This window comes from Protomyces lactucae-debilis (assembly GCF_002105105.1).
Source record: "Protomyces lactucae-debilis strain 12-1054 chromosome Unknown BCR37scaffold_4, whole genome shotgun sequence".
NCBI classification, from domain to species: Eukaryota; Fungi; Ascomycota; class Taphrinomycetes; order Taphrinales; family Protomycetaceae; genus Protomyces; species Protomyces lactucae-debilis.
Genome location: NW_024467996.1, coordinates 28,559 through 50,135, shown reverse-complemented (window position 1 = coordinate 50,135; position 21,577 = coordinate 28,559). Strand labels below are relative to the sequence as shown.

At 51.9% G+C, this 21,577-nt stretch overlaps 12 protein-coding genes and 1 non-coding gene across 13 annotated transcripts; 7 read left to right on the top strand and 6 right to left on the bottom strand.

The window, feature by feature from the left end:
- Positions 1-141: 141 nt before the first annotated feature.
- On the bottom strand, positions 142-938 carry BCR37DRAFT_365002 (uncharacterized protein; the record flags this gene model as incomplete). Its single annotated transcript, XM_040868263.1, has 4 exons — positions 142-338; positions 389-458; positions 505-740; positions 809-938. The coding sequence occupies 4 exons, from the start codon at positions 933-935 to the stop codon at positions 142-144; spliced, it is 630 nt and encodes a 209-aa protein (XP_040726928.1).
- A 72-nt stretch (positions 939-1,010) lies between these two features.
- On the top strand, positions 1,011-2,569 carry BCR37DRAFT_377114 (PPPDE putative peptidase domain-containing protein). The gene has a single exon (XM_040868735.1). The coding sequence runs from the start codon at positions 1,268-1,270 to the stop codon at positions 2,516-2,518; it is 1,251 nt and encodes a 416-aa protein (XP_040726927.1). The 5' UTR covers positions 1,011-1,267; the 3' UTR covers positions 2,519-2,569.
- A 94-nt stretch (positions 2,570-2,663) lies between these two features.
- BCR37DRAFT_364995 (peptide chain release factor eRF/aRF, subunit 1) lies at positions 2,664-4,330 on the top strand. Its single transcript, XM_040868262.1, has one exon. It carries the CDS (start codon positions 2,770-2,772, stop codon positions 4,078-4,080), a length of 1,311 nt encoding a protein of 436 aa, XP_040726926.1. The 5' UTR covers positions 2,664-2,769; the 3' UTR covers positions 4,081-4,330.
- Positions 4,009-5,050, top strand: BCR37DRAFT_377111 (uncharacterized protein). The gene is made up of 2 exons (XM_040868734.1): positions 4,009-4,643; positions 4,686-5,050. Exons 1-2 carry the CDS (start codon positions 4,314-4,316, stop codon positions 4,836-4,838), a joined length of 483 nt encoding a protein of 160 aa, XP_040726925.1. The 5' UTR covers positions 4,009-4,313; the 3' UTR covers positions 4,839-5,050.
- On the bottom strand, positions 4,864-7,050 carry BCR37DRAFT_364992 (S-adenosyl-L-methionine-dependent methyltransferase; the record flags this gene model as incomplete). The annotated part of the gene is made up of 1 exon (XM_040868261.1): positions 4,864-7,050. The coding sequence occupies one exon, from the start codon at positions 7,048-7,050 to the stop codon at positions 4,864-4,866; it is 2,187 nt and encodes a 728-aa protein (XP_040726924.1).
- Positions 7,051-8,140: 1,090 nt separating this feature from the next.
- BCR37DRAFT_409379 (secretory lipase-domain-containing protein) lies at positions 8,141-9,578 on the top strand (the record flags this gene model as incomplete). Its single annotated transcript, XM_040872152.1, has 2 exons — positions 8,141-8,204; positions 8,235-9,578. 2 exons carry the CDS (start codon positions 8,141-8,143, stop codon positions 9,395-9,397), a joined length of 1,227 nt encoding a protein of 408 aa, XP_040726923.1. The 3' UTR covers positions 9,398-9,578.
- BCR37DRAFT_377107 (20S proteasome component alpha 6 subunit Pre5) lies at positions 9,559-10,673 on the top strand. The gene is made up of 3 exons (XM_040868733.1): positions 9,559-9,607; positions 9,646-9,691; positions 9,735-10,673. The coding sequence occupies exons 1-3, from the start codon at positions 9,605-9,607 to the stop codon at positions 10,565-10,567; spliced, it is 882 nt and encodes a 293-aa protein (XP_040726922.1). The 5' UTR covers positions 9,559-9,604; the 3' UTR covers positions 10,568-10,673.
- Positions 10,561-12,940, bottom strand: BCR37DRAFT_377106 (fungal-specific transcription factor domain-containing protein). Its single transcript, XM_040868732.1, has one exon. It carries the CDS (start codon positions 12,867-12,869, stop codon positions 10,620-10,622), a length of 2,250 nt encoding a protein of 749 aa, XP_040726921.1. The 5' UTR covers positions 12,870-12,940; the 3' UTR covers positions 10,561-10,619.
- Positions 12,941-12,967: 27 nt separating this feature from the next.
- BCR37DRAFT_377105 (multicopper oxidase-domain-containing protein) lies at positions 12,968-15,007 on the top strand. Its single transcript, XM_040868731.1, has one exon. It carries the CDS (start codon positions 13,257-13,259, stop codon positions 14,643-14,645), a length of 1,389 nt encoding a protein of 462 aa, XP_040726920.1. The 5' UTR covers positions 12,968-13,256; the 3' UTR covers positions 14,646-15,007.
- On the bottom strand, positions 14,650-15,007 carry BCR37DRAFT_397065 (uncharacterized protein; the record flags this gene model as incomplete). Its single annotated transcript, XM_040871724.1, has 2 exons — positions 14,650-14,876; positions 14,921-15,007. Coding segments are annotated over 2 exons (314 nt in total), but the record flags the coding sequence as incomplete, so codon positions are not given.
- Positions 15,008-15,253: 246 nt separating this feature from the next.
- Positions 15,254-15,326, bottom strand: BCR37DRAFT_t9. Its single transcript has one exon. It is a non-coding gene; the product is annotated as a tRNA-Val (tRNA).
- A 141-nt stretch (positions 15,327-15,467) lies between these two features.
- On the top strand, positions 15,468-16,723 carry BCR37DRAFT_377104 (uncharacterized protein). Its single transcript, XM_040868730.1, has 2 exons — positions 15,468-15,635; positions 15,678-16,723. Exons 1-2 carry the CDS (start codon positions 15,620-15,622, stop codon positions 16,688-16,690), a joined length of 1,029 nt encoding a protein of 342 aa, XP_040726918.1. The 5' UTR covers positions 15,468-15,619; the 3' UTR covers positions 16,691-16,723.
- A 490-nt stretch (positions 16,724-17,213) lies between these two features.
- On the bottom strand, positions 17,214-21,222 carry BCR37DRAFT_355055 (uncharacterized protein; the record flags this gene model as incomplete). Its single annotated transcript, XM_040868187.1, has 5 exons — positions 20,755-21,222; positions 19,157-20,720; positions 18,788-19,081; positions 17,759-18,679; positions 17,214-17,722 (listed from the first exon to the last, which is right to left on the bottom strand). Coding segments are annotated over exons 1-5 (3,708 nt in total), but the record flags the coding sequence as incomplete, so codon positions are not given.
- Positions 21,223-21,577: the final 355 nt, after the last annotated feature.

Sequence of the window (21,577 nt, the reverse complement as noted above, 5' to 3'; positions counted from 1 at the left end):
TTGCTTTCACCCCTTTCTCAGTAAAGCGTTGATGCATGATTCTGCGATCATCTACGACATTCAATCTCTTCTCGTCTATAAATCTATGCGCATCTCGACACAAGTGTATCGACTCTCAATTTCCTTGATGACAAGTGTTCTTTATGCTTCTGCCTTATAACCAGCACTGACTGTCTTCCAGTCCAAGTTGAGCCGGCCGCTCGGTGGAATGTACTCTGCCACGGCCGTGCACACCTCTGCAGCCGTTTTGGCTTCAACAATGATGTGCCGCTGTGTCTCACCAATGAAGCCCTCAGCGACGGCTTTATCCAAGAAGGCGATGAGTCCGTCGTAGAATCCTCATGATGTCAGTCTTGCTTGAACCATCGTGTGTGAAGAGTTCGCTTACCATCGACGTTGAAGAGGACAACGGCTCGCTCGTGAATGCCGAGCTGCGACCAAGTCGCAATCTCAAATAGCTTTATGGATTAGCGCGTACACCAATACCGAGTCATGAGTGCCTACCTCCTCGAGCGTGCCAAGGCCACCAGGCATACTCACAAATGCCGTACTCCGTTCAGCCATCATACGCTTACGTGTATGCATGTCCTGCACGAGAATGGTCTCGCCAAACTGCTCGCTATCGATGTTGGCATTGCGTTCGCGTTGCGTCAAGGCGCGCGGAATGATGCCTGTGACGTGACGGCCTTGTTCTTTACAAGCAGAAGCGATGACGCCCATGAGACCTGTTGTGCCGCCACCTACAGGACAAAGAGGCTGTATCAGCATACTAGAAGCGACGCGACAAGATGATGGGGAGTCGATTTACCGTAGACGAGATCCCATGAACGCGCTGCCATTTCCTGGGCGAGTTGTTTTGCTGCATGTGCATACTTGTCTGACTTGCCCGCGGATGAGCCGCAGAAGACACAGAGAGAGTGCTTTGCCTGTGTCATGGTGTGTGGTGCAGTCCTTGCGCGTGTAGATGAGCCCATCTGAAGTGAAGTCCGCGTAATCGAGAAGAAGAAAAGAGACTTGTTAGTAAGTTATTACTTGATCCTGTGTCTACTCCTGCTGAGGCTCGGAAAGGGGAAGAGACTGCTTGGGACGTGTTACCAGCTTGCTATCTTACAATTCATCTACTGCATCACTCATTGTTGCAGCCAGGCCTCACGCAAGGCTGTCGTTCCTTCTTTCTAGAACACTCCATTGCTTGCGTCGTCCAGCTTCATCTGCTGCCGCCTACCGTCGCTTCTTTCTTGCTCGCTCTTATACTATAAGAAACAACATGGACGTGCATCTCTACATCTACGACCTCTCAAATGGTCTCGCACGCAGCATGTCTGTCGCTCTAACAGGCACCTACTTTGATGCCATCTACCACACCTCTGTCGTGCTCAACAACCGAGAGTATTTCTTTGGTGGCTCAGGCATTGAGTCTACAAGTCCACCAGGACAAGGTCATTCTTATGGAACGCCCATTGAGCGACGCAAAATGGGACAAACCCAAAAATCCATTCAAGACTGGCAGGACTTCTTGCATCGCTGTGCAGAAAGCTATGGTGTGGGCAAATACCACTTGCTTGAACACAACTGCAATACCTTTTCTGATTATGCACTACAGTTCCTCATCGACCAGCGTATTCCTGCAGAAATCAGTAGTCTACCTTCTGCCTTCCTGGCAACACCGTTTGGCAAGATGTTTAGACCACAAATTGATGCCATGTATGCACCCAATGCCAACGCTGGTGCACGCACTGAAGCACCCATCACGGGACCCACCTCATCAAGTGCCAAGGAAGGTCATCCCGTCCGTGAAACAAGGGTCTCGGAAGCCTTTCAATTCCTCAACACACCCACCCTCGCCAAGGTTTTTGGCAAAATCAAGACACAAGAGACGGGCTTGTCGAGTGATGCTTTGGACAATGCAGAAGCGTACGTTCAGAGTGTCATCAGTGGCAAGGCGAAGGATAGTCAGGCATCAGCTACATCGTCTTTGCTGCAAACATACCTGGAGACTGTTCCACTAGCAGACGCATTCCCGGGTCTTGACTTACTACGCTTGCTCGTCACAAACACGTATTTTGCCACACAACTCGCCAACTCACCGCTGCTTGGCAAGAGTGTGACCATGTCACCCTCAGAAGCCAAAGCAGAGACCTCGACCTGTAGCGTGCACCTCAAGTTTCTTGCGAACAGTTTGGTTCAGGCCAAGACACGCACTGCTGTGGGCGAGCTACTGGATGCTGGCCTACTAGAACGTGTGGCAGCTTCCTTGCTACATGATAGTCCAACGGTACGCAGTGCTGGGCTCAAGACCATTTGGAATACACTGCTCCTTGCACCGACGGACAAAGTGAGTGAGGACTTCCGTGTTGCCTGTTTGGCGTCTGTGGATGCCTTGTCAAAGAGGGAAGGAGAAGGTGGACAGGGTGAGCGGGAGGAGAGGGAGTTGATGCGAAGGATTGTCAAGGAGCTGATGGCACAAGGTGGCATGGAGACACTGCAGATGGCGGATGTGCTGGAGATGGATATATAGACATAGACATGAGCAGCAAGACAGGGAATAGACTGAATACTGAATACTGGATACTACAAGTAAACGAGTAGAAAGAGACCCGACTCATTCTCTCACGCTCCATCCCCGAAAAATTGAAGGCGGCGAGTGAGGGAAGCAAGAGGCAGCAACATCCTCAACAAGGCCTGCTCAATTCTCGTCCATATACAAAGGAGGAGCATCTGCCAGAGCGCACATAGAGGCAAGCTAAGAGCGATCGACTTGCAGAAATCATGTCGGATCCACAGCAACAGTCCACAGAGCAACAGGTCGAAGTATGGAAGGTCAAAAAGCTCATTAAGTCCCTTGAACAGGCACGAGGCAACGGTACCAGCATGATTTCCCTCATTATACCGCCCAAGGACCAAATCTCACGCGTCTCCAAGATGTTGGCGGACGAGTACGGTACCGCTTCCAACATCAAGTCGCGCGTCAATCGGCTTTCCGTCTTGGGCGCCATCACAAGTACAAAGGAGAGATTGAAGCTCTACAACCGCGTACCCAAAAACGGCCTTGTTGTGTACTGCGGCGATGTCATTACAGACGAAGGAAAAGAGCGCAAGCTCAATATCGATTTTGAACCCTTCAAGCCCATCAACACCTCCCTCTACCTCTGCGACAATAAATTCCACACAGAAGCCCTCTCTGAGCTACTTGAATCAGACACACGCTTCGGCTTTATTGTCATGGATGGTAATGGTGTCTTGTACGGTACATTGACAGGCAATACGCGCGACGTATTGCATAAATTCACCGTTGATCTGCCCAAAAAGCACGGACGTGGTGGTCAATCTGCATTGCGTTTCTCGCGTTTGCGTGATGAGAAGCGGCACAACTATGTGCGTAAAGTAGCAGAGACGGCCGTGCAATTCTTCATCACGAATGACAAGTGCAATTGTACGGGTCTGGTGCTGGCTGGTTCCGCAGACTTCAAGACGGAGTTGTCACAGAGTGACATGTTTGATGGACGTTTGCAGGCTAAAATCATCAAGATTGTCGATGTCTCTTATGGTGGTGAGAACGGCTTCAACCAAGCCATTGAGCTGGCTGGAGAAACCTTGTCGAATGTCAAGTTTGTGCAAGAGAAGAAGCTCATTCAAAAATACTTTGATGAAATCGCCAAGGATACAGGCAAGTACTGCTTTGGCGTGGAAGACACACTCAAGGGTCTTGATGCAGGTGCGGTAGACACACTCATTGTCTTTGAGAATCTGGATGTGACACGCTTCACACTCAAGACTGAAGAGGGCGACGAGCGGATTGTGCATGCAACACCGCGGGAAGAGGAACTCAAGAAGGATCTCTTCAAGGACCCAGACACAGGTGCGGATCTCGAAGTGGTGGAGCGGCAGTCGTTGCTTGAATGGCTCGCTGCCAAGTATCAGGACTTTGGCGCGACCCTTGAGTTTGTGACGGACAAGTCGCAGGAGGGGTCGCAGTTCTTGAAGGGTTTCGGTGGGATTGGTGGTATTCTGCGGTACAAGCTTGACTTGAGTCTGATGGTCGAGGACGACGATGAGTTTTACGACGACGACTCTGACTAGGGTGCATAAGCATAGTCTGTATACAAGTTATCAAGGCCTCACCACCACAGTGCATCGTATATCCATCGTGTATAAGCCCTCATCTCGGTATTCATTTCCCCGGCTCCGCTGATCTGCTTCATCAAGTATCCACCAGTTCAACGTCGACAGATTCCTTTCATCTCTGTAGCTATCACGCATTGATACAGCCATGTCACCTCGCAAGTACGCAGACCTCATCACAGTCATCCGCAATGAAGGCGACTTTGCCTCCTACGCGGTCGCTGCAAGGGTATGCTTCCGCTAGCTTCACCAATACAGCACATGAACTCACAGAACAGGACTTTCACGCAGGCGAACGTATCGTGACATTGGAAGGCACTACACCGGCCAAAAAGGCGTATACTTCCGTTCAGCGTGGTCGAGAGGAGCACTTTGAGCTCAATAGTGATTTTGTCTTTATGAACCACAGCTGTGACCCAAACTGCATTCTCAATGTTGAGAACGCGGAGGCCATGTTCTTCGAGGCACGTCGAGATATTGTAAAAGGCGAAGCACTGGGCTTCTTCTATCCAAGTACAGAGGTAAGTTGCTCCTGAAAGATGAAATATTAACCCGCATGGCAGTATGACATGGGCCAACCTTTTGCATGTGGATGCAAGGCCAAGAATTGTGTAGGACAGATCTCTGGCGCTAAAGCATTGTCTCTGGAAGAACTTCGCAAGCATGGCTACATCAACAAGCATATTGTCGAGATGAAGGACGCAGAAAAGGCATGAATGATGATAGCCTCTCAAGAATAGACTAGACAGAAGCATCCTTTGAAACGATATCATCCCCTACTGCAGCTGCTTCAGACTCCCCATTCTTTTTGCTGAGGATCTTGATGGCCGCTGGAAGGGTCTCACCAGTCGCACGCGCATAAATCGTTTCCTTTTCCTTGCGAGCCAACATCATCTGCAGGGTCACTCTGCTCTTCCACAAAGGTAGCAGTAGTACATTCGGTACACGGCTGTCTGGCTCTTTGCTCAAATCGCAGCGCACCAGATAACAACCGAGTTGCTTACCCTCAAGCTGCTGAATCACAGACGTGTCAGACTCAGGGAACAGGTCAGCCTTCGGGTACTCATGCTCCATGAACACCTTGAGCTCGGCGAGTGTGCAAGTGGCCACTTTGTCTGCTGCGACATGTGATTCAGCAACATCCATACAATCGCTCGATAATCGCCAGGGACAAATCTCTTCCACTGGCTCCGGGCTCGTAGTTGCCAGATGTGCCATGGTTTGCTTGCAAAATATCTTGACACCAGCATGAACGAAGCGCAATCGGCCCATATTGTGTTGAATAAGTGTCTTGACCCTCGCGGTAGCATAATAGAGCGTGCGCACGGGCTCACCACTGATGTTGCGTGACAGGAAACAGTCGAGTGGTAAGCCAGACTTGTCAAAGCCAAAGTATTGCGCTATGCTCTGAATCTCTGGATGCGTAGAAGGCAAAAAGGTAAAGTACTCGTCATTGAGTGAACGCATGAACTTGGGTTTGTCAATGATGACTTCTTGTGGTAATGTAGGTTCGGCCGTTCTCTCTGCTTGGATGGATGCAATCTCTGTAGGAACTTGATCAACAGTGACTTCACCAGCAGCAGTCTCTTCAAGAGGTTGCTCTGGCTTGGTGCGTTTTAAAGCTTGCTGTGGACTTCCATCTGCCGGCCGCTTCTTGTAACGCACACTCTCCATATCGTTGAAGTCGACTTCCGCAGTTTTCTCAATGACGGCAACAAAGAACCCACCAGTGTCTTGGAGGTGAGGGTAGATGCGCAGACAACGCTCAAGATGAAGTGCTTCAGCAACCCCAGGCAGGGGTGGAAAGATGGATGCAGGGAAACGATGCCGTTTTGATTCTTCCACAGCTTCGACACTGTCTATTGTATTACCAGCATGGTCGGTGCAGTGCCAAGTATATAATCCTGGCCGACGCACAAGCTCAGGTAATTCATGTGAAACGTCAACGAGGTGTGCCGCGTCTGAAATCTCCCTGAGAACTGCATGAAGGACTGCTTCATTCTCAATAGGGTTGAGCGAACAGGTGGAATAAACCAATCGGCCACCTACCGCCAGCATCTGCAGTCCACGTTTTAAACAGTTCACTTGAGTTGGGTGCAGTGACAGACCTGACGTCGGCTGCCATGCCCGCCAAATATCGACATTCTTTCGCAAAGTACCATCACCTGAACACGGCACATCCGCCAAGATACGATCAAACTTTTGCGGTGTTCCTTCCTTGTCCACCAGGAAATTCGGGATGCATGTCGCGTCGTGGTTAGTCACGAGCAAATTGGGTGAATTGAGACGCTTCAATTGATGAACAAGCATGTAGGCGCGTTTATAGTCGCTATCATTGGCGACAACCAAGCCAATTGGATCTTGACCTTGTTCAGCAGCCCGTGCATGCAGCAACTCGACCATTTGTGATGTCTTGGAGCCTGGTGCTGCACACATATCCAAGCAGACCGAGTCGCCTCGAATGTCCATCAACAGCGGGGGAATCATGCTTACGGCTTCTTGACGGATCATGTTGCCGGACTCTGTCTCCATCACGAGGAACCGCTGGAACTGTTTGAATTGCGCATCCTTTCGCAAAGCAATTTTGGGCACATCAAGCTGATACGCCAAGCTTTCTGGGTACCATGAAAGGGCTCTCGGTGGTGCGATGCACTGTCCGTCATACTCTTTATCCTTCAAAAACGGGAAATGCGCGCGTTCCATGTAGTCTTGCAGCAACCGGCAATTCTCTCGAGTACCAGTCAGTCTAAAGGTCGTTGGCAGGACGCGCTTGAAGGCTGCGAGCATTTGCTCAAACTCATCGTCCGATGCGCATAGGTTTTGCTTGCGATAGTACTGCACAAAGCGCTCATTGCTCGGTGCGGCGGCTTTCCAGTCATCATCGCGGGATTTGGGCTGCCGGGCACCTCCTTTCTGCTTGCGTCCCATGCTGTAGCCGGAGAGATCCTATGTTGCCTTGCAAGCCTGGGGCACACGAGGAGGATGCCGGCCTCGATGATACATGATCTGTCGCTTGCTGCATCTCGAAAAATGTTGGAAATCCCACGCAGGCAGGCAGCACACTTCAGCTGCGGCCAGGGTGAGGTGGTCTGGAGAGGGAGGCAAGAGAGCTGTATGCGTAAAGACTCCCAGAGAGCTCATAGAGCCTGATAGAGGCTTAGGGCCAAGCAATGCCTCATAGAAATATGGAATGCTGAAATTCCACTATGGTGGCCCATCTCATGATCACACTCAGCTGCAATAGAGCACTTTAAGTATACGCTGCCCTGAAGCAAATGAAGAACATGTTCCTCCATTTACCGCTGGCAACCTAGCGAGCACATACTACAGCTGCAGAATCAACTAGCTTGCAGAGATCAGCTCAAACAGCTGTAGGCCTGCTGTATGATATGGTGCACATGGGAACAGCTACTCTAGACTGTAGTCTACAACTTCGCGGTAAGAGGTTGATCCCAGTTCTGGCAGTTCATGATGACTGAGTCGTAAGAGTCATGGGTCATGACATCTTCAAGCAGCGAGAGATCTGAATCATGCGGCCTGCTCAATGTTCGAGACTTCATTCTTGGGTCGCCGTCTTTTGCGCCTTTGCCCAATCGCCAAGCGATGCCGCAACCTAAAATGGATCTTGGCCGTTGGAGACGAGAAGAATCAGAAGATGCGGTCATGTTGCGGAATATTTGAACATCCGGCGGGGAAAACAAGCAAGCAACAGCGCTACTGTGTTCATCAATATGGGCCTACACGCGCGGCAACAGCTATGCTCCACTGGCTAGAGGCTTTCGTGCTCGGTGACCTCGGTCAAGTCATCATCTATCATCAAGTCATCGCCAGCCGGGCTGCCCCAGCCTTTTCAAGAGCAACTTTCGGCCGACAAAGGCATGTATGCATATGACTGACCGATAAAATTATTAGCTCGAAGATGCACTGCGTGACCCCAGATATGCGGGCCTCGAGGAAAGTATAAGGTCAGAGCTGCTGCCAGACCGGAGCCATCCACAACATCACGCCTAGCAGACCTATGTTGCTCTCTACCCTTCTATTCGCTGCCTTGGCCTCGGCCGCTCCTCAAATCCTCGAGAAGCGTCAGTCAAGCTCCTCAAACGTGCCTACAGTGATCCAACCGCCTAGCACGAGTCCATTCTATGTTCCAGCTCCCGGCTGGGAGATGACTGCACCAGGTACAGTGCTGCGTGTTCGATCTGCACCGGGCAACTTGTCGTCCTTGTTCAACGCAAGTGCAGCATACCACATCCTCTACCGTACGACAGATTCGCTCTACAATGCTACCTACGCCGTCACAACCCTCTTTGTGCCCACCAGCGGCAACGGCTCTGCCCTACTCAGTTACCAGATTCCGTACGACTCGGCCGATGTCGACGCAAGCCCTAGTTATGCGCTTTACGGCGGTGCAAACAGCGATATGATGATGGGTCTGAAGAAGGGTTGGTATGTGCACACAACTGATTACGAAGGGCCCACTGCAGCGTTCGTTGCTGGTGTCTTGTCTGGTCACGCTACTATTGACTCGATTCGCGCGGTCAAGGCCGTTGGTTTGGGTCTTGCGAGTAATGCAAAAGTTGCACTTTGGGGATACAGCGGAGGTGCACTGGCCAGTGAGTGGGCTATCGAGCTTGCACCGAGCTATGCACCCGAATTGGAGATCGCTGGTGCTGCTCTCGGTGGCCTTACGCCAAACGTAACAAGCGTGTTGTTGGCCACTACCGGCACCTTGTATGCAGGTCTCAGCTTCCCAGGAACTCTTGGTCTTGCTTCGCAGCACCCGCAAGCACTGACATACCTGCTCTCTCAGCTCAAGACGGACGGCCCGTACAATCGCACCGGGTTCCTAGCTGCACGCAACTACACCCTCAATGAAGCTATTGTGGCCTACAACAAGCAAAACATCTCCGACTACTTTGTCAATGGCCTGACGACATTGATGAACCCTATTTTGACTCGTGTCCAGGACTACGATGGTATCATGGGCCGTCGTAACACACCGCAAGTGCCCATGTTCTGGTACTCTGCTCAGGGTGACGAAGTAACCCCGATTGTCAACACCGACAAGTTATACACAAGATACTGCGAAATTGGCTACACCAATGTCCTCTTCCAGCGTAACACTGTCGGCGGACACACAACAGAGAGCAGCAATGGTCTTGGCCGCGCGATGGATTTTTTGAGCAAGACCTTCAGCGGCACCTGGTCGCACACGGGATGTACACGACAAAACGTGACCATCAGTAACAACAACGTCACTTCTCTTGCATACTAGGCTCATCTCTACTGAACTCAGTCGTCATATATGCTAGTATAAGCTGTGAATTCCATGGATGTCTTCCAGAGTGAGCTTCAAATTCCCATCTCGTGTAGCTACCATAACCCTACAGCCCCGACGCGCGTAACGGCGACGGCGACGAGCTCGAGAGCGTGTCCCTCAGCAAACAGCAGCAGGCATCTGCCAAGAGCGCAGTCGTCTGTCATGGTACGGCGTAGTGGTCATCAAGGAGATGCTAATGATAGTTCCGCAATCAGTACGACAACGATGCGACCACATTCTCCCCGCAAGGTAATGCTTCATCCACTCCTGTGGTCATGTATTGACGTCTTAGGTCGCCTGCATCAGGTAGAGTATGCGCTCGAGGCCATCAAACAAGGTTCCTGTGCGGTTGGCTTGCGCTCCGATACGCATGCAGCACTAGTCACACTCAAACGCAATGCAGAAGACCTTGGATCCTACCAAAAGAAAATCATCCGCATTGACAATCACCTTGGCATTGCCCTGGCTGGTTTGGCTCCTGATGCGCGTGTCTTGAGCAATTACATGCGACAGCAGGCCATGTCTTCCAAGATGATTTACAACAGACCTTTACCCATCCAGCGCATTAGCGATAGCCTGGCAGACAAGGCACAGCGCAACACGCAGCACTACGGCAAACGTCCATACGGCGTCGGTCTCCTGATTGCTGGCTATGATGAGCAAGGTCCGCATCTCTTTGAATTTGTGAGCAGTGGGACTGTGCTGGCTTACCGTGCAACAGCCATTGGCGCACGCTCGCAGTCGGCGCGGACATACCTTGAACGCAACGTGGATGCGCTTGCTTCTTCCTCGAAGGAGGAGCTCATCCTGCATGGCTTAAGGGCACTACGAGATTCGCTGGCTCAGGACAAAGAACTCACCACGGCGAATACGAGTATCGCACTGGTGGGTGAGGATCAGGTATTCACGGTGATGGAAGGGGAAGAATTGGTTCCTTGGTTGGAGAAGCTCGGTGATGTGAGTATGACGGCTGTCAGGCAACGCGAAGCTGCTATCCGTAACGCGCCGGCGAGTACCGCTGCAGGTGCTGGCGAGGCAGAGATGACGGAAACAACCCCTGTTGCAGGAGCTGATTCTACGCAAGGTGCAGCGGCAGAGGGACAAGGCGAGGCGATGGAAGAATAAGCTTGAGCTCTATGCTCATTGTCACTTAGCTATCTAGCAAAGATGAGGAGGCCTAAAATGCCTGGAAGCCTCCCGTCAAGTAGCCGATATTCTCAAAGCCCTCGACAGAATCGGCGCCGGCAAGCGACTCGATGAATGGCGTGTACATGTCCGTGGGCTCAGTGCCCGTGCCATGAATGTCTGCGTGGCTCAAGTCGCCATCCTCCTTTTGACCATCTGTTGCATTGCCATTCATAAAGACCTCACTGCGCTGCTCATCACCAGGCATGGCAAATGCATCAAACAAGTCCAGCACATTGCCGCCGATTTCCAAACCTCCGTCCTGTGGCCTTGACACAACGACTGAGCTGCATAGCTCCCTAAATAAGGTGATGCATTTCTGTGCAGTATCCCAAGATCCACCCAGCGCCGCCAAGACAGTTTCAGTGTGCTCAATACCTTTGGTCACTTCAGCCATGGAAATGCTCGGTTCCAGCGAGTTACCCGGGGAGAGCCAGACGCACCACAATAGAGTGACACCGGCTGTGAAGCACATGGCGAGTGTCGCCCAATTGATGTTGAGCAAGCGGCGCTCGAGGAGTTTAGCATACAACCGCACCGTTGCTAGGGCCGCTTCAGCGCAATACCTGAGATCGCGCGGGTTGCCCTTGGGGGCCAGTAGGCGGAAGAGTAAGAGTCGAGCGTGGAAGTAGCCGAGATGGAACCAATCCTCAGACTTGTAGCAGCTCGGCACAATGGACTCGTCTTCCTGTAATTGACTGGATGATGGGATCGTCAGTCGCCAGACTTCGAGCTCAGAGACGAAGCGATCCACTAGAGCGGACTGCGCATGTGCAGATAGGTTGCTCACGCAGTAGAGCTGCTGAATAATGCGTCCAGCAATACGTCTCAGCTTAAAGATGGCAAGGGAAAAAGTCATCTCCGACACTGCTCCATCTGGCAACGAAAGCACCATGTTTTGACGAATCATGCCATCGTCGATATCAAGTGGCAATTCGCAAGAGACATTCTCATCTGCAATGGAGCAAGGCCGGCCAAGCGAGATACTGGCGAACCGGTCCAAGGAATAAGCACTCCAGAAGATGCGTTTGCGCATCTCGCGATCCAGTGGCGTTAGGGACTTCTTCTTTGATTGTGTGCGATGCAGGGATAATTCAATGCAGAGTCGCATGGCGTAGCCGACGATTCGATAAATGCTGAGAGCTTGTGGATGTTGCAGCGCGTAGGTTGCCATCAACAGCAGACATTGCACCGTGGTAATGGACGTCTTGTCAATGGCATCCTCGAGCAACTCCATGGCTGACTCGAAAAAGTGATAATTGCCTTCGCGCTGTACTTTGCGCCCATTCAACGCCTCGGACCTTTCCAGCGTGGTCTCACCAATAGCCAAGACCATTAAAAAGATGAAACACCAGGTTGGCTGTGTGTCTTGGAAGTTTGTCGCATAGAAGGCAGTGAAGCGTTGCTGCACACTCGGATGATGCAGAAACGGGGCTTGTGTATGAGAATGGTTGAAGTAGTTGCTCACAAGCAACTGCGCGACTTCGTAGGGAGGATAGGTGTCGTTTCCTGCATGTCCAATTTGTGCTCCCGCGCGAATCGTCTTGCTGAATAGCATGGTTGGCGTTGATATATTGGGCCTGATGGGAGCAAGTTCCTGACTAAGATTTGTGTTGCGCATGTAGTGACCATAGGCCTTGCCAGCACCTGCCGGCAGGAAGCCCTCATCGCTCTCGAGAGATGGATCAAGGAATAGGTTACCCTTTGGCTCCATCCCTTCCGGCATTGCGAGCTTGTTGAGCTCTGCTGGTGGTGGTATTGCGATGCCCTTACCCCCTGCACTGGATGAAGACCCAGCACCGCTGCGTGGTGATCTTGACCTTCTCAAGTGCGCCAGCGACGGCGCGTCGTCCAGACCACAGGCAGTCCCTGTCGGTATATGCCTTATGTTGAGCCCCGGCCTTGCTTGATGGATCATATTCTCGAGCCAGTAGATGCGTTCCTCGAGCTCTGGCAGATGGGAACGCGGATAAGTCTTTTGAGTGACCTTGTCTGTCAAGGTACACTCGACACCAGCTGCAGCACAGGGGCCACACTGTGCCTGACCATCGCACTTTTGCTTGCGTTTATGGCACCTGTCGCAGGCCTGTGCAAGGCGATAGCGTCTTGATGCGGAACGAGCGTCGGCACCAGGGTCCGACCTTGGAATCTCCGAGCGTATGGGCCCGCCTGTCCCACGCAGAGGAGTTCCGTCACGGGTTGAAGGCGACATGAGAATAGATCGCGAGCCATCCGAGTCCATCGCTTGTCCTTGCGAGCCTGTAGGCAGTCAGCTGTTGACTCAGGGTGTTTGTGTACCCGGGGAGGGAAGCGTGGGGGTTTGCTTGCGCTTGTTTCTGGCAGCGAAAATCAAATTTCAACTCAGCAAGACGACTTAAGACGAGGATCTCTGGACAGTACATGTCTGTCTGTGCTCATCTTCACGCGCAGAAGCTCAGAAAGTATGAGACACGGTCACTTCTTCTTGCTGCTTGCCTTGTTCTGCAAAATGCCTGCTCTAAGCTTAAGACTCCTCAAAGGCCCCTGACAACTGTGACAAATGGTTTCAGACATCCCTGAGGGAATAGCTCCTGTCCTCTCTATGCAGCGAACACTTTCAACAAACGGCTCACACTGATTGAGGTCAGTCATGCCTCTTTTCGACAAGCGCCGTCCTCCGCCGCTCAATATCGAGATGTGCAATGCGTTTGCATGCGATTACGAAGAAGCCTATTCGCTTAAGACCATCAGCGAATCTCCGTCTACTTTGCCGTCTACTTTGCCATCACTAGCGCAATTTCAGTTATCGCCCATACAATCGCATCGGCAGAAGGAACGTTGGTTGTACGTGACAGCGGCAGTAACCATTTCCTTGCTCCTGCTGCTCATGTTGCTCGAGTTCCGCGATAGTCAAGAGCCCACGACGTTGCGGCCTTTGTCGGACTATGTTCTCAGACATCCGCGGTGCGACGAGGTAGTGCGCAAATGGACCTGGACAATCGAAGAGCTGAACGGGAAGTTGACGGTCAATGGCAAATTTCCAGGACCTCTCGTCGAGGCCAACGTTGGCGACGCCATCTACATTACTGTTCGCAATCGATTGGACACTGCCACATCTCTGCACTTCTTCGGACTCAATACGAGTCAAACAGAGGACGGCATGCCCTTCATTTCACAAGATCCAATCTTCCCGGGCGAAGAAATTGCCATCTCAATCGATGCAGCTGAGGCAGGAACATTCTTGTGGGGAAGCCTGACAGATGTGCAGCGACTGGATGGCCTGGCCGGTGTGCTTGTTGTCCACCCTGACTGCAAGCAAGTTGCGCGAGAGTTTGTCTTGCTAGTCTCCGATGTATACTCCAAGCCAGCAAGTCAACTCCTCGATACATACCTGGCAGGCCCACTTGAACGACCCATTTCAACAGGCATTTCAGTGTGTGGAAGAGATTTGGCTGAAGTTGCGCCGGCGGCGGGTATGCAGCGCTATCGCATTGTTCATGCTGGGTCCACCACGGTCAGCTTAATTACTGACACAAGCGAACTTATCGAGCCTGGTCAAGTGCAGATCATCCCTGCCGCACGGTTGAGATGGTCGCTTGACGCACCTGTCCATCGCCCAAGTGTTTTGCTTGCAAAGACGCAGGGCAAGGTAGACTACACGCTGACAATCTCTGTTGAGTCACGCAATGGTCATGCTCGACATACAGTCAACAACATCTCTTATGTGCCGGCCAACTATGCGCTTGCCAGTAAGCCGGTAGCAAGCCCTCTCGGACTGGGTACGCCATACTCGCCAGACATACTGACCATCACACACCAAGGCGAGGTGGCACTGCGTATAATCAATACTCTGCCAACATTGCAACCGCTCTACTTCCACGGCCATCAGATCAGAGAGGGCGGGCATATAGCAAGCATTCCTGCACATGCTAGCAAAGTGGTGCATCTAGTAGGAACGCAGAAGGGTCTCTGGGCGGCGCAGAGCATGGATGAATGGAGCGCAGCTTCAGGCTTGACATTTCTGATACAGACTATGTAGGTATCTAGTAAGCGCGACGCTTCAACACCAACTGCTGCTGGCCGAGCGACGTGAAGCCAAAGACAAATGTCGAGAGCGCCCATTTGATGGAGTCGCCGAGAGACTTGCCAGCTCGCAAGGAGCGGTAAAAGGCAAGCGCTGCCTCACCAGTGTGGGCGAACAGCAGGAATTTGATGATGGCATCGGCCGTGAAGGGCAACTTCTGGCGCAGATTGACAAAGAGCGAGGCCTCTGTTTCGTTAGCGATGTGTTTTGTGAAGCGCATCATCTCATACGCGATGTCTTCAGGAGGTAGACAAAGCCATAGACGGCGAAGCTCGTGAGGTTCTTGTTGGTAGGGGGAAGTTCGAAGCTAGACATGGTGTTGGTTGATGTGTAGGTGCTGTCATTGTTGTCTTCGCCTTGGTTTCTGCGGGGTTGCGTCGGAGGCTCAAGCAGACAATTCCGCCGACGTTCGAGCAGCTGACAAACTCGAATGGCAATGACGCCTCCCTGTGGAACAACGCTTGTACTGAGGCAAGCCAAACGTAGCGATCGACGTGGTAGACGTGATGATATCGTCGGGAGTGGATGTCACTTTGGTATCTCTCGGAATTGAGAAGTCAAAAAGGTTCTAGCGAGTCTCGAACTCGCGACCTTATGCGTGTGAAGCATACGTGATAACCGCTACACCATAGAACCATATTGGTGGCGAAATATTGGGTACAATATGAAACTTATACAGAATTTTTGACCCTAACCCTAAATTTTGCACCAAACAAGGGTGTTATGGCGGGTCTGCCTGCAGGAGTGGAGCAGCTTATTGATTCAAGGCCTGGAAGTGCATCACGCACTGTTCGTAAAGTCATCGCTCATCCTGTGGTATGCATACTGGACCCATAGCTGCTTCATAGCTGTGAATGCAAATACGTAGAAAATAAATTCGGCCAAACTCAGGAGTTTCAACTGCAAGATCGACCTTCACCAACTCTACAATGAATCAAGAGCATCGTACGCATACTCTTAACGATGCGATTCAATGCTGATAAACAGGCAATAAGCTTGAGGCTCTCGAGCGAACAAATCAAGAGATATTCGAGCTGACTGGCACGAGATTACCAAGGTTCCGCATTTCAACAGATGTCAAGATCACTGAAGAAGGCCCAAGCTTGCCATCTACTGAGCAAAGCAGGCGGCCTCTTCCCAAAGTTCCTCAAAAGCCAAGCATGCTTGCTCTTTCTCAAAATATGACTAAAAGCAAGATACTTCCTCCAACGCCGCTGTCTAAGCCCAAGTCTCAAGCTCCAGTCCCAGGGCCCAAACCTACGCATGGGACCAGATCACTGCCCCAAGTGCCTCAAGTGCCTCAGAATACGTTTATACCCGCTGATACTTCCAGTAACCCGCCTGGCGCTGGAAGGACCACCATCAAGTTGCCACGCTTCAATCTGGAGCAGACACATGAAGCCCTCAATGTGACAGTGCCCAGATGCGCACGTTGTGGCGAGACACTGGACTCTCAAGGGGGACTGAGTACAGGTCAACGGAGCTTCCATGTTGACTGTTTCCGATGCTACGAATGTCACCAGCCTTTAGAAAACCTCGAGTTTTACGCAATGCCACATAAAAGTGGCACGATTGAAGTATGCTTCGATTGTCACACAGCATCCTTCCCAGACTGTCACAGTTGCCAAAGCAAAATTGTGACCAATCAGTACATCGAGGCACTAGGGCACTTCTATCATGTCGAACACTTTAGATGCGCTGGATGTTCAAAGGTATTGACCACTGTCAACGGCGAGATTGCCTATCTTGAACGAGATGGCCTGCCTTGGCACAGATCATGCTGGCAGCCGGCAATTCGCATCAAGTGTCGACGATGCAACAAGCCTGTCGACGACCAGGATCAAACCATCATCCAATTTGGCGAGAGCCAATTTCACGAAAGCTGCTTCCGTTGTGCCCACTGCAAAGGAACACTCCAAGACGGGTTGCACTGGTCGACTGAACGAGAAGGCATTTGTAGGGGCTGCAAAAGTATACAGGTGAAGCAGCAATTTGTCTAGCTATAGCCTAGCATTAAATATCCTCTTTCCCCGCGAATGATTCCAATTGACTCTCCACCGCCTTTGCAGGACTGGCCTTAGGCGTCGGGCTCGGAGGCGGTTCCTGTCCTGCAGCAGTGTCTCTCCGTGTCTTCAGCTCGAGCTCTCCATCCGCTGACGCTTGCGACGCATCTGACACGGCACCCTGTTCAATCTCCTCGTCCGTATCATCCTGGATCAGCTCTGCCGAGACCAAGCCAAATCGAATGGGCGACTGCTCAAGCGATGCTGCAGACAGGATAGTACCCGAACTACCGGGCGGCGTGCGAACAGCAACAGTCGGGCCTGCTACTTTGCCACTTCGCAATCCAGCCAACATGGACTGAGCCCGAGCTGCGAGTAATGCGTTGTTGCCAGAGGAAGACACTGGACGGCTGATGGTGATTGGCTTTGGCTCGGTATCTTGCTCCTTGGCTGGCTCGTCCACAGCGGCCGCTTTTCTGATGGCGGCAAGTGTCTCGGCAGCCTTTGGCTTTGGCATCATGCGTCGGCGCGTTTTGCGAGACTCAACATCAGGTCCGCTGCGCAGCTTCTCCAACAAATTGTCCATGACGGCATGATTTGGTGCAGATGCAGGTTGCAAAGCAGCTTCCATGATGTTCTTCTGGCTTGCTTTCGTCATGGCCTTGCGCCGCATGTCAGCTCGATGCGCTTCTTCTTCCATGTCAAAGTTCTCCTTCTTGACGCGCTTGTAGTCCCGAACAAAGATGTCAAACTTCTGGAAGAATTGCTGGCGAGAGAGATTGTCCTTTGGCTCTTCGCCATAGTAAATAAGACAATTCTCAAAGGATGACTGCATATCTTCGAGCAGCGTTGTCAGGAAGTCAGTCTTCTTGATGGCTCCGGGCAGAAATTGCTCAATAACATGGCGAACGCGATCTTTGGGATGAAGTGTCTTGCGATCGCTCATGACACCATTCTCGTACGCGCGCTCGATACCCAACCTCATCGTATTGAGAGAGCGTATCTCTGAAGAAAGCGATTCGATGTTGACTTTTGTTAGCATGGTTCAAAAGTGGAACAAGATACCCTTTGAAGCAGTTGCCACGTCTTTGAGGTCTTCAAGAAATTCTTCCAACTGAGGGTACAGAATGCGGATGACGCGCTCAACTGTGTGCATGAAAGTCTGCTTGTTGTTTGCATCGTTCTTGGTCAAGGGTAATCGCGCAAGTGTGCCAAGCCGGAAACCTTCAGCTTGCTTGCCAATGTCATTCATGTAGTTACCAAGGTGCAGGACAACATTGAGCACTTCTCGGAATGATTGAGAATTCCGTAAAGAGAGTGCAGTCTTCGTGACCAAGTCAATCTGATCTGTCCAGTCCTTGTAGTTGCGCTCCAAATCATCCTTCAACTTGAGAGCCTGCATGCGCCGCAACCAGTAATGTTGCAGTTCGACAAAGGTCATCATGTATAGCTGGTCCTCGCGCCGCAGCTCTGCTGGATCTTTCTCTGCATCAACTCGATTGCCATTCTCCAGCCAATTTGCTGTATACGGCAAAAGCTTTTGCTTTGCTTGATCTTGTTGCCGAAGCTTCTCATCCGATAGGAAATCGAGCATCTCTGGCGTATAAAGATCAGCATCACAACGCAAAATCTTGCCCACCAAGTCGTCGATGGTTAAGTCGTTGTACCGATGAAACGCGATAGCTATCCTTTGCCTCACATCATTGGAAAGGAAGCCCTTCTTGTCTGATGTTTTGCCCCTGTTGCCAAGATTGAGCCGGATCTCTCGCATTGCATATGATTTGTCCAGTTCGTCGAGCAATCCTCGTTGGGACAAAACCCCATACAAGGCATTTGCATCCAGTTTGGATTCTGCCCAGAGCGTGTATTGTGCGCCATTCTCGAGTTTATCAAAGTGCATTTGCTTCAGCTTCTTTTGCGGTCTGACCATGGGCATTTGCCTTTTACCTGGCTCAACGAATGGCAAACCAGTCTTGCCCAAGGCTCCTGTATGGGATGGATCATGCAATGTGTCTTCGACAGTGAGATTTGGTGTACCCGAACGACTGATACCAGAAGAGCCCGGCATTGGTGGTGGTACAGGCGGACCTTGACCTGGCATGGGAGGTGGAGGTGGAGGAGGCATGCCAGATGTTCCTGGAAGCGGTGGAGGAGGTGGTGGACCTGGTGCACTGAGATTTGGCGCAGGTCCGGGAGGCGGCGGAGGGGGTAGCATAGACGAGCCATTCATAATAGGCGCAGGCCCTGGAGGCGGAGGCGGTGGAGGAGGGCCCATACTAGTGCCAGTGAGGTCAGGTGGAGGACCAGGCGGAGGAGGCGGCGGTGGTGGTGGTGGTGGCACCAAGCTATCGGCCGATTTTGAAAAGGCTCCGTTGGAGTATATTGGCGCTGGCGGTGGAGGCGGCATATCGCTCGGGGTCGAGATACTTCTGCGCATCAGCGAGCTCGAGCTAGGTGGGCGACCGGAGCTGATGGCTCGGCCAGAGCTGTTCGTTCGTCCTGAACTTGCCGTGCCAGGCGGACCATCCTCCTTGAGTAGCTTGGAAATAGCTTCTGTGTACTGACTGACATCTTCTGTTCTTGCTGTCGGCGGCCGAACTGGTAAAGGCTTCGGCTTCGCGAATTGTATAATCTTTGGCTTTTCCCGCACAACGTCGCCATCGGAGATTCGCTCTTTGCGCACTGAGGAACCAAAGATTTGCGAGCCATCGACGCTCTGTGAATCGTCACTTTGATGCCCATTTTCGAAATGATCCATTTGAGCTCGCAGTTCCCGAAGCTTTGCATCTGGCCTCGCCTTGTCCTCGCCCCAGCGCCTCCCTTCGAGCTTGAATTGCGTCTTTTTGCGCTCAAGTTGACGTTCAAGCTTCGACATGAGCACTTGTCGATCAATGATGCCAGTGTCTACATTTGAACCGCCTTCGCGTATCATCATGTACAGCTCCCGCGTCTCGACTTCGTGAGACTGCATGATAGTGCGATGCTCGAGCTTCAGTGCTTCCATCTGTTGCTTCAAGTCATAGACTTGCCGCTGACTTGCCTTCAGAACCTGGTAGGCCTGCTTCAGCTCATCTTTCAACTGTTGAACAAGCCCATCAGCTCCAAGCGAGATTTCCTTCTCCATCTGATCGCGCTCTCGGGCCATTTGGTCGGCCCGCGCATAGGCGTCTCTCGCTTCGTCGATTGCGTTGCGCGCCTCTTCATCTGTAGCAAGACGCCCCATGACTTCTCGAACAGAGGTGCCGAGCGCTGAGGAAGCATCGCGGCGTGTTGACATACTGTCCATGACAATGCTGGTCAAGACAGAATCAATCAGCTGAAAGAGCCTAGTTCTCTCATCGTCCGACTCCCTGACGAGCAACAAATGCTGAAGCGTACTGAGAAAGTAGTCCTGCGCCTTGGTCGCGTCAAGACGAGACCAGATGCCCTGTACAATCTCGACTGGATTATCGATATCGCGGATGTCGGTCTGGTTGTCGAAGTCTGCCAAATCTTGGAGATCTTGCTCTTCATTGTCAAAATAGCGAATGAGTTGTCGTTCAATCAAGTCGTACCCCATGGCAGACAGCTTTGCGGCGATTCGTGGCCAACCACACAACTTGAGCTGAGTACGTATGTGGACCCGATTTTGCAGTTGATCGGCATTGTTGGCAACTTGATTCACAAGCATAGCACTTGACAGCGCGTACTCCATGAGGTTTGCGTCGCGAGTGTGCCCGCCAGACTTGTACTCATCTGAAGCGCCAACGCGAGATCCAGCGATACCTCTACCGTCAATCGTGTGTTCAACGATAGACATCCAAGACTCGAATCGTGTTGTGGTCGCCGTTATCTCGCAGAGCCTGTCAAAGGCGAGCAGGACCTTCTCATGACCCGTATTGCGGCTCGTGACTGGATCACGCCAGGCGCAAAAGAAGGAAAGAATATCGACCACAAGCTTGCGCGAAGCAAGATTTGGCGAAATGAGAGACGTGGTGATATTGTCGATGCATCGTTGATGGCTGACAGTCTCCTCAGCTCCGTACTTCTGTTAGCATGCATCAAGAACATCGAAGACATACCTGATTATTCAAGACCACTTTAAGACACTTGAGTATTTCATGCTCTTTGGTGAGATCGTCCTCTCTGCTCGATTGCCGCTGGTTGATCTGACCGAGCGCCGTAGATAAGGCAATATGACCCTGGTTCTCGATGAATTCTCTCACCCAGCTTACCTGCAGAGTACGCAGACACACGTTCAGCGCTGTATACTGTGCAGGCTTGAGCGTTTGATCGACAATGCGCTTGACATACCAGTCTGGCGTCCCCTTGCCACTCGAACCCGAACTGACAGACTCGGTTGCTCTCCGCTGTACTTGATCGCGCCACACGGTCATGGCATCTGCATGCACCATCTGCCACTTCACCGGCAGTGGCTTGTTGAGGAGCTGTCTGCGCGACTCGTCTGGCATCTGCCTGAACAAATCTCGCGCACTCATCATTTCTGTAAAAAGTCGTTCCACCTCTGCAGGATTCTTTGGCTGTGGAAATTCGCCATTTGGGCCAAACTTATACAAGGTCTGCGTAATGAAGGGTGTGCGCTCTGCTTGTCGTTCGCCGTTGCTAAGTCGCGTTTCATTAGAATCATGACTGGCAGCATCGCTTGCACGCTGTCGATTGCTCGTCATAGATGGCCGCGTCATGCGAGAAGTATGTGTCGCCTGAGAATTTCGCCTGCCCGTCTCCGCGACAAGGCCGGGCTGTGAAGGCATCGAGCGCGGGCCTTGTATGCTATTTGCGCGCGCTTGGGATGCATGTGAGTCGGGCGGATACTGTACGGACTCTCGATAAGCCTGCTGAAGCTGCGGCGTGCTTGAGCGCATCTTGGGCGGCTGTTGCGTATGT

What these genes read in the sequence shown, in the direction of transcription:
- BCR37DRAFT_364995 (XM_040868262.1), top strand. Translation starts at nt 2,770, where the DNA reads ATGTCGGATCCACAGCAACAGTCCACAGAGCAACAGGTCGAAGTATGG.
- BCR37DRAFT_377107 (XM_040868733.1), top strand. An exon ending in GACCACATTCTCCCCGCAAG is followed by an intron (nt 9,692 to 9,734) that starts GTAATGCTTCAT and finishes TTGACGTCTTAG; the next exon opens with GTCGCCTGCATCAGGTAGAG.
- BCR37DRAFT_377105 (XM_040868731.1), top strand. Translation starts at nt 13,257, where the DNA reads ATGCCTCTTTTCGACAAGCGCCGTCCTCCGCCGCTCAATATCGAGATG.
- BCR37DRAFT_377106 (XM_040868732.1), bottom strand. Translation starts at nt 12,869, where the DNA reads ATGGACTCGGATGGCTCGCGATCTATTCTCATGTCGCCTTCAACCCGT.
- BCR37DRAFT_377114 (XM_040868735.1), top strand. Translation starts at nt 1,268, where the DNA reads ATGGACGTGCATCTCTACATCTACGACCTCTCAAATGGTCTCGCACGC.
- BCR37DRAFT_377111 (XM_040868734.1), top strand. Translation starts at nt 4,314, where the DNA reads ATGAAGGCGACTTTGCCTCCTACGCGGTCGCTGCAAGGGTATGCTTCC. An exon ending in TCTTCTATCCAAGTACAGAG is followed by an intron (nt 4,644 to 4,685) that starts GTAAGTTGCTCC and finishes CCCGCATGGCAG; the next exon opens with TATGACATGGGCCAACCTTT.